Source organism: Triturus cristatus, chromosome 10 (assembly GCF_964204655.1).
Source record: "Triturus cristatus chromosome 10, aTriCri1.1, whole genome shotgun sequence".
NCBI classification, from domain to species: Eukaryota; Metazoa; Chordata; class Amphibia; order Caudata; family Salamandridae; genus Triturus; species Triturus cristatus.
In genome coordinates, this window is record NC_140593.1 from 1090294587 (window position 1) to 1090309782 (window position 15196).

A 15196-nucleotide genomic window follows, 5' to 3' on the forward strand; every position below is an offset into this window, starting at 1 on the left:
AGATGTGTAGACCGTGACAAATATCACTCTTTACCACTCATTTAAACTGTGTACAGATGTTTGGTGCGATTAGCGAAGGTAAAAAACCCTTTGGAGGTCACACTGATTATTAACTTAATCATCAGACACTGAGGCGTGGCTTCTAATTGTTGGGTCTGCAGACCTATTACTGTGGACTTGGTGTAGCTGGTGGGATGTTCTTTTATCTAAACGTGACACATGCAGGACTAATCCGAGCAAATCGTAGACCTTCTCGCAAGGAAATATTTAAAAGGAATGAAGACCTCCAATCAGATCTTGGGTTTGGAAAGCAATTGTTCTGTTTCAGGCTACCCTCTTCAACAGTGATGTTCTATTGATGAGACCAGCCTTGTAGCTCAGGCCGTTCTCCTGCAAACCAAAGGCTCAACAAAAGATTCAAGATAGTACACATTGTTAGCAGAGGCAACAAAAGCAGCCATTTGAAAAGAAATCGGTCTTTCCAACATCGTACAAAACAGGCTACCCGAGATTAGTCCAGCAATTCAGCTGCTCGGAGTAATTCTTAGAAACCAGCGGGTAGAGGCAAATCGTATTCCTTTTCACCACATCCGAATACAACAAACGACAAATGGATACAGGATATTTGACAGAATCGTTGATGAGCAGTGTCTCCCAAGCTGTTGGTTTAACCAGCGCCCTTTGCAGTTCCCAGGGTACCCACAAGTTGAGACTTTTTTCCCCAGTACTGCCTGATGCGGGAGGTATAACTGCAAAAAAAATAAACAAGCATTTGCAATGCAATAGGTACCGCATTTGCGAGACTTTGAGCTATTGCCCTTGTTATATGACAATACCTTTTATTTATGTGTTGGTTTTTAAAACCGAAATAAAAGGCCTTGTCATTTACAATGCAAATAGTTTAAACTCTCGCAAATGTGAGACCTATTGCATTGGAATTGCTGGTTTTTGTGCGTTTTAAAACCGCCGATGTGACCTGTTTCCCCCGCCCTTCACCATGCGCAGTTTATGATGAATGCGGGACAAAACAATAAATAAATACAGCGCTCTGAGATGCAGAGCAGAGGTTTAGCGGCTTGTTGTCAATCTTTCTCTTTACAGGCCTCGTTTCGAAAGCCAGGGAGAGCAGCTGTGCGACCAGAGCCTTCCTATGCTGGCTCCAGAAAGAAAAGAAAATAAGCAAGCGCCACCTTGCATACAACCAAGCATTTGTTTTAACTTTAGTCTTCCTTGTTATGCGTGCAGTGTTTATGTTCTCCACTCTGAGGTTTTGGTTACTTTTTCTTGTGCAACGCTGCAGAATTTCACAACTAAAGACTGCGAATTTAGGTCCGGCTTCCGGCAGTGATTATGGCGGAGGGATATTTTATTTTACGTATTGTCCACCCATGAAGAAAACACATTACATCAGTTGTTTTGGTTCTTTCCCAGTCTGGTTGCACCTTTCGCACTTATTTAGTGTAATTATCTGACGTCCTCTTCTAGCACTGTATGTGGTCTGGTTACCCTTCTGTTTGCCAAGAGAGCACATTAACACATCTGGGGCACTGACTGTGTGCCGGTGTTACCGAAAGCTGAAACCGATTGAACACTGGAACCAGGTGGCTTTCTGCAAGACAGACAGTTGTATAAAACCTGATGTTTACAGCGGGTTAAGTTTGTGGATTGCTGACGTCTGTGGTGTGACCACAGCCTTCCCATGCTGCCTCCAGAAACAAATGAAAACAAGCAGCGTCCCACGAGTGGTTCAAGCAAAGTGGACGCTGTTGCAAGAAAGCATGTCGTGCCTGCAAAAGGAGACACTTCTAAGGAAAATGGTGCTCACAGGCTGTACATAACCCATACTATGTACCAACAGAAGTAAAAGGGCGAGTCCTTATGGGAGGTTACAAATGAAGACAAGGCGGTGCTAAGAAGGGACTAACAAGCCTATTAACGAATCAGAAGTCCGCTTTTACGAAGAGCAATGACACAAGCCAATGACCAATATGGGCGGAGCTTCAAGTCCATACTCTAATACAGCATGCCTCGCAGCAGCTCATGACCTGCTCAGGCTGGACCTAATTTTTTTTTATAAAGCAGCAGACGAACGTTTGAAACCATGCCCTGAACAAAGGCATGTGCTTCCATAAATACTTGATGAAAAATCATTGTCCTGCTCTTTTAAACTGTGAACAGATTTATCACGCATCTTCCCTTTGTCACCGCAAGGTGACTGGATGTTGCAAAACCTGCACTTTCACGTTCCAATTTTAAATAGATGCAATAACTGTTCCTTCACGTTTGTCTCCAGTCTGGTGGTATCTTAGCTGCAGGTGAGCTTTTCGGCAAGGTAGGCGGTGGTGATGAATATGATGGCTTAGTATATTCTACAACTGGTTTTGAAGATGGTGTGGGCCGGCAAGGAAAGCAAGTGGAGTTCCTTTTGGGTTGAGCTAATGTGGGGGATTGGGAGGGGATACATATTTTATTCAGGTTCTTTGTGCTGCAGCATATAGGATGCCCTTAAAGGTAGAGAGAGCAGTGGGCAGTCTTGGAGAACATAGATCAATGAATTTTCTCTATCCAGATGTAAGGGTATAAGGGGCATGTATGGCAGTTCTGAAGTCACACTGAGGAATAATTTAAATTTCTTCAGTAGACAATGCTGGTACCACACGGTCTTGTTTTTCTTGGTGATGTGTTCCTTGAGGGTAAGATCTGGTGTCCAGGGTAAATCCAAACCGGTTTACACTGGGTTAAAGTTGGGTTTTGAGTCGCTTGCGATTCATGTAATTGAGCAAGGTTTGGACTAGCCAACATATAAACTAGTATTGTACTGGCGAGGCTTAAACAAACTGATACATGGGGCTGGTTCTCCACACAAAGGTTGCAAGAGTGTCCTTAACAACACTGTTAGTTGTTCTCATGCTAACATTGGTTCCAGTCAATTTCCAGCCCTTCTGGTGCTTCAGGACTTCATGCTTTTTCTTAGTGCCAAACACCAGTCCCAAAGCAGCCTGTACCTGATCCTCTTTTGTTGAAATATCAATATCATTGGAGTACAGTACAGGCGACTAGGACAACTGACTAGCACTATGCCTGACCGCTCATGAGTCTTTACAGGTGGTGCCAGTCTGTTGCAGATCAGCTGTGCGCACATTGGCGACCTGACCATCCCAAAACATTTTTGGCCCATTGAACATTAGTCCACAGATGTATTGGAATTCTGAGCAGTCGGCATAACTTTGCAATTTCTCCATTGCATCTGACTCAATGGTCAACCTGACAGAACCGCAGTGATGTGCCTCATGAAAGAACAAACTATCCTGAGACCTCTCTATTGCACCAAATTGAATTCCAAATCTTTAGAGAAAATATTTCTAGAATCCGTGAAATATGTTGCTAAGGGAACACCAAACATGGATTTTCTGAAACACATTGCTGAAACTTCACATCCTGTTCCCAAAGTCCAACTTGAACCGGGCTTTCTGGATGATGGACTTGGGAGGAGGACTGTAAGCCTACAGAAATATATTGACCAGTTTTGATAATGAAGCTCAAGCAGAACAAGGTAAAGATGACTCGTTAGCCTTGGCTGGCCACACCAATGGAACTGCACAGTTCTCCTTTTACTTTCTCTGTAACCATGCAAGACCATTTTGCGTAAACAGGCAGTCCTGTCCAGAATGGAGGACAAGATCCTTCCATTGCTTCACTCGACGACCTGGCTTCTCTGTATATGTGATATAGACATCTGAATCTACACCAGAATTTATAAACTTACTGAAAAAGGGGAGGTGTGTGCTCGCAAGTTTAAATTTTCAATTAGAAATTCTGCAATGAAAGCCAGCATAACAGTTTGACCATTGCTTAGAGTAATCTCTTGTATTGCAATTCAGATTTAGATAAATCTGTCCTTCAGTTCTCCAAGGTATATTTGGTTGCTGTCACTGCGAACCATAAATGCCCTTTACTGCAACGTTTTCAAGGCTGTGATCAAAACACTCTAAGAGCTGTGAAGAGTTTTCTGCATGGTAGGCCGTTTTCACCTTCTAAGTTGAATGTAGAATTGTCTAAAAAAAAAAAAAAAAGTAGAAAAAGTTGCATCCAGATTCCAGGTTTGTCTTACTCTGAATTAGTACTAGTATATTTAAACCGTGTCTGTTCCAAGCATCTAAGGCCACCATTTAGTGTGGTCTGAAATGTAAGAAGTTATTTTACCTGCTTGGTAAATACTTATTCCACTGCTGCACTTTTTAAGGTACGGTAAATATTTTCGGTTCCAGAAAAGAAGCAAAACATTTGGAATTAGAGTTTTTGGCAGGCTTGCCCTGTGATTTTTAAGCGGCAAAATGCAAGTGCAGTAATGTCTATGTTCAGTAAGTACTCCTCCCAGTGCTGAAGCGAAAGTATGGTAAATACCGCATTACTACAGATTCTGTTCTTCCGTAGACTCCTGTTTGCAGAAGGTTGACATTTAGCCTTCAATTCAGTGGCCACGACCTAACTGCGAGGCGTTTTCCCGACCTTCGTTTCAGGCCTTTTGTAAATGCATGATTGTATTCCTGCTTACCAGTGCTGTGCTTATTCTTTGCGCGGTGCCTTGGCCCAGCAGGTTCTTTTATACCAGTGATGGCATCAGAGCACTTTGTTCAGACGTGGCACAGTGATGCGTGTATTAGCCCTGCAATTAAATCTGGAGCACAGTGGAATAGTTAGGATGCGCTGGTTAGGGCAAGCTTTACATTTAAATTAGCATCCCTTTTTCACTCTCAAACTGCTTCTCTCTGCTGTGCTGACCGCTTACGATCGATTTTAAGCAGTCTTGAGTGCAGCACTTAGCAGCTGGCGTGCAATAAATGAGAACCCTGCATTGATTGAGGTCTAGCCAACATTTGAGCTCGAATTAGTGACTGCCCAGCAACAGTATCCTTTCTGCCATGTGGGTCTCATGTGTCACCCTGAACTTTGTTGAAGGATGGAAACTATAGCATTAATGTAAGAACTATTCAATAACAGTCACGGTGTCAGCAACACCTTTTGGTACTGGTCAGAGCACGGCCGTCCTGTGGTGGTGCCTGTTGATACCGGTTAAGCAGAATGTAGCCCCAGGTATGCAGTCTATTGGTGGCTCAAGACATTGGGTCCTGTGGTACCAGGCTAACGTAGAGAGTTGAGTGTCTATTAGGTGCTTCTGTGTTTGGGATTCGTATCGAAACTTATAGCTGAAGTTCGATTTTTCAGTTTACAGGTTTAAGAGGGGAGAAATATAAGCTTGTGTCATACTAGGCATTGTAGCTTTGTGCACCCATTACAAAAAGCTTAGTACATACATACATTCTGGGAGTGAGTTCTAGCCACTCCACTTTACCCCGATTTATCTAGGCTCATAGCCTAATTTGAACAATTTCCCCTACCAATGGTACTACTGGTACTCTGCTTTCAAATTAAAGGCAGAGCATACCAGTTTAATTTTATTTTAAATTAACGCTCTGGTATCCAGCGCTGTTTTTGCTCTTTTAGAACACTGGTATTCATATCATTTTGCTCAGGTACAGACATTGGCTATTAAAGACTCCCTTACTCGACCAATGCCGGTAAAGAGGACATTACTGAAGTTACTGTGCCAGCTGTAGTACTAACCACACCGCACATATTTAAGGTAATAATGGTCTGTAGAATCAAACCAGTTTCTTGAATGCCTTGGCTTTCGCGTTAAAGTCAATATTCCTTTGCCTACATGTGCTCCGATTCTTAAGCTATCCTTGTGTGCAAGGTAGGAGGTTTTGCAGAAGTGGAGGACTCTAGTTGAGTGCCCTCAATCCAATGCACCTTTTAGGCCTTTAACAGGACATCTGGCAGATTCTACAGTGAAAAAGGCAGTCCATTTCTCGCTGCATACAAGATCTGCTTTTGGTACCGGACATTCCTGGGTCGTTCTTCCACAACTAGTTTCATCATAAATACCCGAAACACAGACTTACTCAGAAAGCCTTTATCATTTAGAAAGAATCTGACAAATGTTAACAAGAGTTTGATGTAGAACTGTGATTACTGTTAATTTTCTTGTTTTGTCCGGTTAGTAGCGATGCTCGTGCTATACCAGTATGGAGGACGTACGATTTTGTTTTTGTGGTTTTTTTAAAAATGTTGTTGTATTTGGTTTTACATCTGGTAAGCTATTTCATGTCAAATAAGTGTTACGTTATGGGAGGCGTTCTGCATTTGAGACTGAAGTTCGCCTTCACTGCTAATGGGTGCAAGGTTTCTGTTGGCCAAAGTGAGTTTTGAATCTTAACAGCTTGGCTTGATCAATATCTGGCCTACAGCTGTACGCTGGAACTGTTTCAAGCTTCCAATTATACTTTTGTTTCAGTATTCTTTCTTACTTTTAACATTTGTAATATTACTGTTACATTGGATTTGTTTTTGATTTTTGTTCTGGTCCGAATGTAAATATTTTTTCTTTTGTCAGCCAAAACAGAGTGGAATACGAAAAGAGGGTTCGAGCACAAGCCAAGAAGTTTGCTCCTTCATAAACACCATTGTGGCATCTTACAAAAAAAACCTTAAAAAAAAGGAAGGGATTGGTTTGGCAAGAACTTGTTTACAAACTTTTTGCAAAATCTAATGATGCTATGTACAATTAATAGTCACTTAGGGGAGGGGGTCATATGTGTGCCATTTTCCATTTTCGCCACTTGTATACAGTTCTAAATTTGCTGAATTGCCCCCAGTTTTTTCATACAGGGTCTCTTCCTTCGGTCTTTTGTATTTTTGATTGTTATGATGTAAAACTTGCTTTTATTTTAATATTGATGTCAGTATTTCAACTGCTGTAAAATTATAAACTTTTATACTTCTATAAATTCACTAGTACCTTTAGTTTACTTTGCCATCTGATGCAGGCATGCTTTAAAATGTTTAGAACTCTATTTAGCCTCTAGCTGGCTGTATGAAAAAGAAACTCATTATCTTTACCCCCTCCTCCTCCCCAACAGTTTGTCTGTCCAAAAATTAGGTTGTATTGCTTAAAAGCCCCAGAAATCCAAAGTCAGCCGGCATCTTGCTTCTGCATCACTTCCTTTTTGTGTTTATATGGCGTTTTGTCTGTGTTGCTGTTTAGAGTAAATAAACTGTTTATATAAAGTTTTTGTTTCATTATATTCTTTAGTGACTGTGAAGGGAGAAAGCCTTCTAGGCTAAAAATCTTAATATGTACAGCATTTTGTAAAAGCTTATGATGATTGATGTTATGTACTTATGTTTTGATGGACAACTGCTTGTCACCTCACTTCTTAATGTAGGTGAAGACATTTGTTCAATATCTTGTATTTAAAAAAACAGATGCTACCAAAAGATTGGTAAGTGTCTCATGAATTAATTGTATTAACAGTGTAAGAATTAGGTTCAGACTTCCCGTGAGCACTGTACCTATTGATAAGACTAATAAAACAAGTCCATCTGACCTAGTAAATCTGAATCGGTTTGAAAACTTGATTCTTCCTTACTTTTACAGCAGTGTATAGATTTTGCTGCAAGGACTGCTATCTTTAAATAAAGTTTTGTATTTTAAGTGGATGTTACTTCAACATGAGCAAGAAAGATGTTTGAGGTGAATAACTTCATGTTTGAGCACAACTCATTCATATTGTATTTTTTTTTTTTGTACTCCTGGACACTCTAGTGGTGCACGGTGCAGTAAAGTGCATGAAATAGACACATGATGTGGAGCATAAACTTAGTTTACGTTTGGAAAAGAAAAGTGATGGTCTTGTAACTTCAGCCTTTTGATCAACTAGCTGTTAATCACAGATGGGAGATTATCTCTTTAAGACGTAACTGTAATGTGTTCCTGTGCTCGCTGTAAATATAATTTAGTGGAAATGCACTAATATATTGTTTCTTCTTCCCTGATCTCCACAGTACAGCAGTGTACGCACTTAAAACTAGCTCTTTTGTGTTTGGGACACTTCAGTTGTGACACAAAGTAAAGTGTGGTTTGTGTAATAACTGACCTGGTTTACTTATACCATGATGGGAATGCAACTAAACTATTCATGGTGAATTTCTGACTTTGCTGTGGTACATCTTTGACTGGTCCTTGGACGGGTGGTGATGAAAGACCTTCTACGATTCATCCATCAACATTTAGGCTGTTTCGTCACAGTTGACAACTAGATTGAATGGACTGCAAGTGATTAAATAAAACCCTAACAAATAGATCACAGCTCGTTTATTTCAGTGAGTGTTTAAACCAACCACACCCCTAAACAATATTTGGTAATGCTCTTTGTGCTGCATACACCCCTGACTATGGTTGCTCATTAGTTAAGGCCTTTGCTCTGCACAACCCATGTAATGAGGATCCCATTTATGGTAGCGAGTTTTTATTTACCTCACAAGGACCGGAGATTGGCATAGAGGGAGGTGTGAGAGGCTGGCAGCATCCTAAACCTAAAGCACTCGTCTAACCCAAAATTTACCTGGGTCCAATGAGAGCAGCCAGTGCGTCTCCACCTTGTCTACTATAGCAAAACTCACCCCATGCACCTCCTTTATCTGCTCCACCTTTGTTCTAGGATGTCAAGTCACTAGCAGGCATGCATGTTGAGATGGAAGCCTTAATAGAGGTCATACATGATCTTCGCACCACCAAGATTAGGCTTTTTTGACTAGAAGGCCTGGTTTGTGGCTTAACATGCATTACATAATATGCTGCAACAGTGGCTTCCTCATGCTCTGTAGTGATAGGCTCTGAATATTCCATCGTTCAATTGCTTCACCCCTCAAGTGGAACTGGAGATGGTTGTTGATAGCAAGCAAGTTGAATAAGATGCCAGAGCACTACTATGGAAAAACTACTGGATGACCTTAGACTTGTATATAATTTTTTAATAAAATCCTCCTGCTGTATTTACACATAACCATATTACCTTGCCTTTTCTTTTCCAACATTATTCTGTCTGCATGTCGCACCTCAACCAATGATTGTTCTGCAGGTGAAGACGTTGGAGGGTGTTGTGACTTAACTTTTTGTATGTTTTTTTTATATTTCTTGTGCCTTTTTTCTTCCTTCCTGAAGAGTTACGAGTAGGGCTGCCTGGTGCACGATCTTGAAAGTCACGGATTATGCTTCTCATATCTGGTTAGGGCCATGAAGCGTTTTGCATCCCTCTCTTTGGGGTGCCTGCTTTGACAGGAGTCGCAGGCACAAAAGCCTTGATCTGAGGCACCGAAGGTAGATGGAGTGCGGATCCATAATGGATATCTGTACCTCACAGTCCCTCCAGGACTTAAAGCTAGATTTCTTAGGCCCAGACATGGTGCTGCACATTTTCTGCGAAGAAAATTTCTTAGCGAGCACTGTATCCGTGTTGAAGGTGCTGGAAGACAATTACGCCAGTGGGGTGACTACCTTGATTACTCCAGGAGATCCAGATCCCTACCTGGCCAAGCCCTCCCATCTAAATGATGCCACCTCTTACCAAGTGGTCATCCATAGAGCTGCCTCCTTTCACAAAGTTTATATCGCACCATTCAGAAAGACAAAAACCTCCTGATGAAGACTTTCTCAACCATCAACCTACTGTGCAGTTTCTGGCCATGCTAAAGGACATTCTCAGAAATGTGCCTGACACATTCGGAGAGCCTGTGAAGGCCAAAGTGGTTACACTGTATTCCCTCCCGCCCCCCTTTTTCCTTAATCTACCTTCAAACCCTCACCTACTGACCTGCCCTACATCTGGGGGACACCTTCAAATGGACTCTGATAGTTACACTGTGTGCAAGTGGACAAATACCCAAGGGACTTGAAATGCACCACTGCCAAATTAAGAGTAAGGAAAATGACGTGACTTGCAAGAGTGTCATTGTAATTGCCCACTCACTGGAAGATTGCTAACTCAATAGGCTTACTCGCAAGTTTTGATTAGGGCCCACTAGGATGAAATGGAGGTACTCCTTCAGCACCTCCCAGAGCAATACAGACAACGTGGCCATGAACTTCGACTCTGAGGGAAAAATAATTTCAAACACCAGCATCAGAGAGGCAGGAGATGGCGCTAGTGTGAGCACCATGCTTTCCAATCGCCACGCTGTACGTTGGGAGCATCGGCAGTCGGCTAGCTGAGCTGCAACGCTGATGTCCGTGAACAAAGCATTCAGAGCCTCAGAATGGGTGCTGTGCAGCAGGCTGCCAAAAATACGAGTCACGGTTTGGCTGACCTGCCGCATCATAGAGGGCATATCAGTTGCGGCTGGCATCCACGGGGGGTTGTACAGCGCTGGTTGACTGGGTGAGAGCAGAATTTGCGGTGCTGACAGAACTGGTGAAAGCCGCAGGATTGGTGCAAGCCGCAGGATTGGTGCTGCGGAAGCAGAAACCAAGACAACAAAGCGAGTGGAGCATGGCCACCCGGGGGCAGAAGAACCTCAAAACGAAAGCAACCTTGATACAAGGAGACATGGAAAAAACTGACCTCCTTCCCAAAGGTAAACAGGATCCGGGGGTTACAAAGAAGACTGTGGGGAAACATGGGGGAGGCAGCACATTGAAAGGGCGCTGTGGGAGGAGTGGCTCATCACCCTCCATTTGCAAACACTTCCCTGTAGTTAAGGCACCCTCCATAACCACAGGACTAAACTCTCCATCAGGGATTGATCTCAATAATCCACTAACACCGAGCCAAGAGGAGGGGGCTCCAGGGTAGACAGGCATGCACCAGATTAACACCCTTATTGTATCAGTCAGTTTCGAGTGATATTGGGTCAGATGGCATAATGTCTCCAGCTTAGGTCCCAGAACCTCTTACCTGTGCCTCGATTGACGCTGTTGTCATGGATGAAACTGGAATAGACCCCCAGGGTGGCAGGGACAAGGAGGCCAATATTGATCTTGAAGGGAACCCATGGCCCACAGCACCCCAAACCCCGCTGGTGAATATTTCTTGTCTGTCTCCGGCACCATGTCTGGCACGGAAAATGAAACAATCCGTTCAAGTGAAGGCAGCATCTCAAACGATAATGAATCTGACCCCACGGCTACCACAAGAACCATCCAGCAGGGAAAAAAAGACGTAGCAAAAGGCGTAGCCAGCTCAAATGGGTCTACTCAGATTCCCTCAACTTGTTTCCCCTTGGGGGATCCTCCGACCTTCATCACGGGGAGAGCCCCAAGACTACTGCCGAACATTTGATAGAACCCTCTTTAACTTCCATACTGAACACAATAAATCAGTTCCAAGAGGAAGCTCGATCCGATAACTGTGCGGCTAAAGGGGCCACCAAAAAGCACCAAGGTGGCATCAGGAAGCTGAACAAGATCTGCAGAGATATCGGAGATCGGGTCTCAGTGGTTGAAGCACGGACAGAGACTCTGGAGTCAGAAGTTGCGAATGTAAAAGACCAAGGTGCCTCTCATGCGGCATGCCTAACCGATCTAATGGCCAAAATGGAGAAACAAGAAAATAGGCAACGGAGGAACAATCTACGCCTTTTTGGGATCCCCGAAGGTGTTTGAGGCGATGACCCAAGAGGGTTCATCTTTCTACTTCTTCAGGATGCCTTCCCCGCGCAGGCTAACTGGGACCAAGAGGTTCAAAGGGCACATCGCTTTCCCTTCAACCTAAAGCAGAGGCGAGATGGCAGCAGCTTTGGCAGCGAGAAACCCAGTTTGTTTTGTGTTTTTTGGGGGAACTTTCTTTTGAGACAGATGGTTTATGATCGGGCTAGACCGAACTCCCAAAAAGGAGCTGATGGAGTAAAATTCCTCGCCAAGCCTGATTTTTGCCATGCAACCGTAGAGCGCAGATGGAGACTCCGCCAATTGATATCTCCTTTTCAACAGCAAGGCGCCCAGGTGTACCTAATGAATCCAGCTAGACAAAGTTATATTTGACGGGTCCACCCGGGTTTTCCTGTCGGAAATCAAGGCTGGAAAGTATTTGAAAGATATTATGGGGAGAAAAGGATCGAACTAAACTGAGACTTTATTCATGGGTCAATGTGTTAATCCTTGCAGTGGCTATAGTAGGTTTTTTCTGTTGATGTTTCTTTTCCTCACATTTGTACTCACTTACTATTTTTATGTCTCAGAGCTACGAAGGCAAGATGTTTTTTTTTTATATTCTGTATGCAGGGCGGTCGGAGCTTTAGAAATATGCCGACTTGTATTTAGGATCCACGTGGTCTGGCGATTGGAACTCGCACATGCTCACCACCATTCAGGATTTTCCTGACTGCTCGTATTTTTGGGGGGGGGGGGGGTGGCAGCAAGGGAGGGAAGGGGGTGCAAAAGGTGCGCAGTGGGAGAAAAGTTGGTGTTTTTTTCTGAATCTACGGACGTTTTGCAATCTGGAATGGGAAACCTAGCACAGCTGACACAATGGAAACCGGGAGTAAGGAGGAAATCGAGATAGAAAAGGTGGGGGTGCTAGACAACAATATAGGAGAATTAGAATTGTCAAGACGAATCAAGAGGGCATGAAAAGGAATAGAGAAAGGGGGAGGAAAAAAAATGTATTGCTTTGATTTTAGAAGTATGATCTTTTTAATGTGTAAGTTTTTCCGCTAAAAAAGCTTTGGTTAGTAGACTGGGTCAATCAAGGGTAGAAAATGAGTATGACGAATAAACTTAGAATTGTATCGGTAAACATCTGTGGCCTAAATGACTCCACAAAAAGTTGCTCAGGGGTTACCTACACTGGGGGGTGACATTGTCTGCCTCCAGGAAACGCATATCGAAGGAGCACAGAAACATCTTTTGAACTCACTGGTGTACAAAGTTATCGGGGCAACTTATCAGGGTGCTTTTTTTCACGTGTGGAGAGTGAGAGAATGGATCAGACAGTTGCGTTCTCCCAATGAAACTTTTTTTCACTAAAGGCAACTGTTGCCTACGACTGTGTTCCCCATGAGGGGTTACAGTTTCTTCCTCGAGATGGTCCTACACTACTTTCGTCAGTTGGAATATCAAAGATATTGACGGAAACGCCTCACTCACATAATAGTGACATGCTTCATCATCGGCGTTACCTCCACACCCAGATAAGGTGGTACTATCTGGGCGGACTCAACCATAGATATTCCGGGAGTTCTTATAAGTAGGTCACTGGTTAAGAGGCGAACCAGATTTTTTGGTACATACATTAAAACTACCTACAAGTGTACCTCCTCTTGATGCTTTATTCTGAGGCACTTGTGATATCAATAAAAGCCTAATGTTGGGTTTTTTTTTAACAGTGTGTTCAAATTTACCCTCTACTAGATGCCAACATGTTTCGGCCCTCCCTAAGTAGCCCAGTCGGGTCTGGGGCCTTCGTCAGGGCGTGGTGTTTATAAAGCCTACTTATGAGTCCCTATTGGGGCTTTTTACATGTAATTCATGCACACCAAAGGTGAGGCCTAGTGCACTCACCTGTACGTCTTTTGTTCGAACTCTATCAAAGCACTATTGCGTGGCTGTCTTAAAACACTAACAAGCAAAGGTTGGCATGTCTGCCTTCTGTATGCTTTTTTCAGTCTTCTGCAACATCTAGCCACTGCTCACAGGAGAACTGTTTTACAGTCTATGCAGAGCCTGTTTATCTACAGCTGCGCATGTCACAAATGGAATATGTTACCCGGTAAGTATCTGTTCGTGGCATCTAGTGCTGAAGATTCACATGCGTTCCCCCTCCTCCCCGGCAGCCTCTGGTTGTTGCAGATGCCTTTTCTCTTTTTGCATGGTCATTATACACCATCTTCCTCACCAGCTGTGTGCAAACGATCTAACAATTGGGCCAATGCACAAGCGCATTACCGGTCATAGGAGTCATTATACCGCCTGACTTGCAAGTCTTCTTTGAAGAAAAACATGTTGCACACATCTGAGCTTAACACTGGATGGCAGGAGTGCAGAGTATGTGAATCCTCTACACTACATGTACAAACAAATGGTTACTGGGTAAGTAACATTCCTTTTCTATTTTGCTTTTTCCATCCTTTCATTTTGCCATATGTGTGTGTTTATCCTTATCCCAGATCTCAATGACTTACTCCACTCCCTTAAACCCTACTCCTAGGAAAATGTATTACCACTGTCCTTCATGAAAGTTGTTCACTGGTTCTCCACCTACCTTTTCAACCAACACCAAATTTGTTCGTATGCGCACCTCCAGGTCACAAAAGATTCCGGTTACTTGGAGTACTACTGGGCTTCGTAGTGTATTCTATCATCTTCAGCCTTTCCACAGAGCCACTTGATGGTCTACTCACAGAATCAACATTCACTAATATGCAGATGATCCACAACTCTACTTTAAAGTCTCCTCTGCTACAGACATTCAAAGCCTCGAACAAAGCTTGCACATCATCGATATATGGGTGTCCAGTGCAGACTGAAAATCATCACACACCCCTCCATGCATCATCTCATACCTGTTTTACTATTCAGATCTCCCAAACATTAATTTTTCAAACCCTTCCCTCTGACTCTTCCTCCCCCCAGCCCCCACACCTCCCCTTTACCCATTCCAAAACTCCTCGTATTGCTGTGAGCTCCAACAAAACACTTTCTGGACCTTTCTCTCTTCTAGTCCCTCCTCTATCCTTTTCAGTCAGCTAACAGACTTGCATGTCCACCGATCAAATTAATTAGATTTTTTCCTATACTAATTCCCCACTAATCCTGTTTGGGTTCCAGAGTAGTGGGCTACCTGCCGAAAAGTGCTTTGACACCTCATCAGGGGTAGCAAGCATTACATAAATGCATACCCTTCCCGCTTCTAACTCTCCATTATCCTTTGTCAATCCAAATAACAAACTCACATGTCCAGTGCTCAAATTATTCTCGCATCTCCCTACATTAATTCACTGTGAATACTTTTTGGGTTCCAGAGTAGAGTGCTGCTTGCCCAAAGCGCTACGACCCCTCGTCAGGAGTAGCACTATATAAAATGCAATTACAACCAAGACAGAATTCGTGTTAAATGTCAAGAACAATAAATATGGTAGAGTTCAAACCTGGCTTAATGACATGAACTTTAACTGCTTCAAGCCCCAATTATCACTGAATGCAAGGTAATTTTAGAGTCATCGTGGACGCCAACGTCTTCCTCAAGGGACAAATTGCCAAATAAAGACTGCCTGGTACTATGTATCCATCAGAACTTCTCAAACGCTAGTCTAATTTAGGAAGATGTTGTACACTAACCCAATACATTCCCGGTTCCCC

The 15196-nt window shown here is 43.1% G+C and overlaps 1 protein-coding gene across 2 annotated transcripts in view; it reads left to right on the forward strand.

The window, feature by feature from the left end:
- Window positions 1-7465, forward strand: part of UBE2I (ubiquitin conjugating enzyme E2 I) — a 141623-nt gene extending 134158 nt beyond the window's left edge. The window contains exon 8 of one of the 2 annotated variants that reach the window (XM_085629276.1): window positions 6458-7131. In XM_085629276.1, coding sequence (XP_085485402.1) covers window positions 6458-6521 — 64 coding nt within the window. In that variant the 3' untranslated portion in view covers window positions 6522-7131. Of the gene's footprint in view, window positions 1-6457 lie in introns of both variants that reach the window. The other variant, XM_085629277.1, reaches the window with a different exon arrangement.
- Window positions 7466-15196: the final 7731 nt, after the last annotated feature.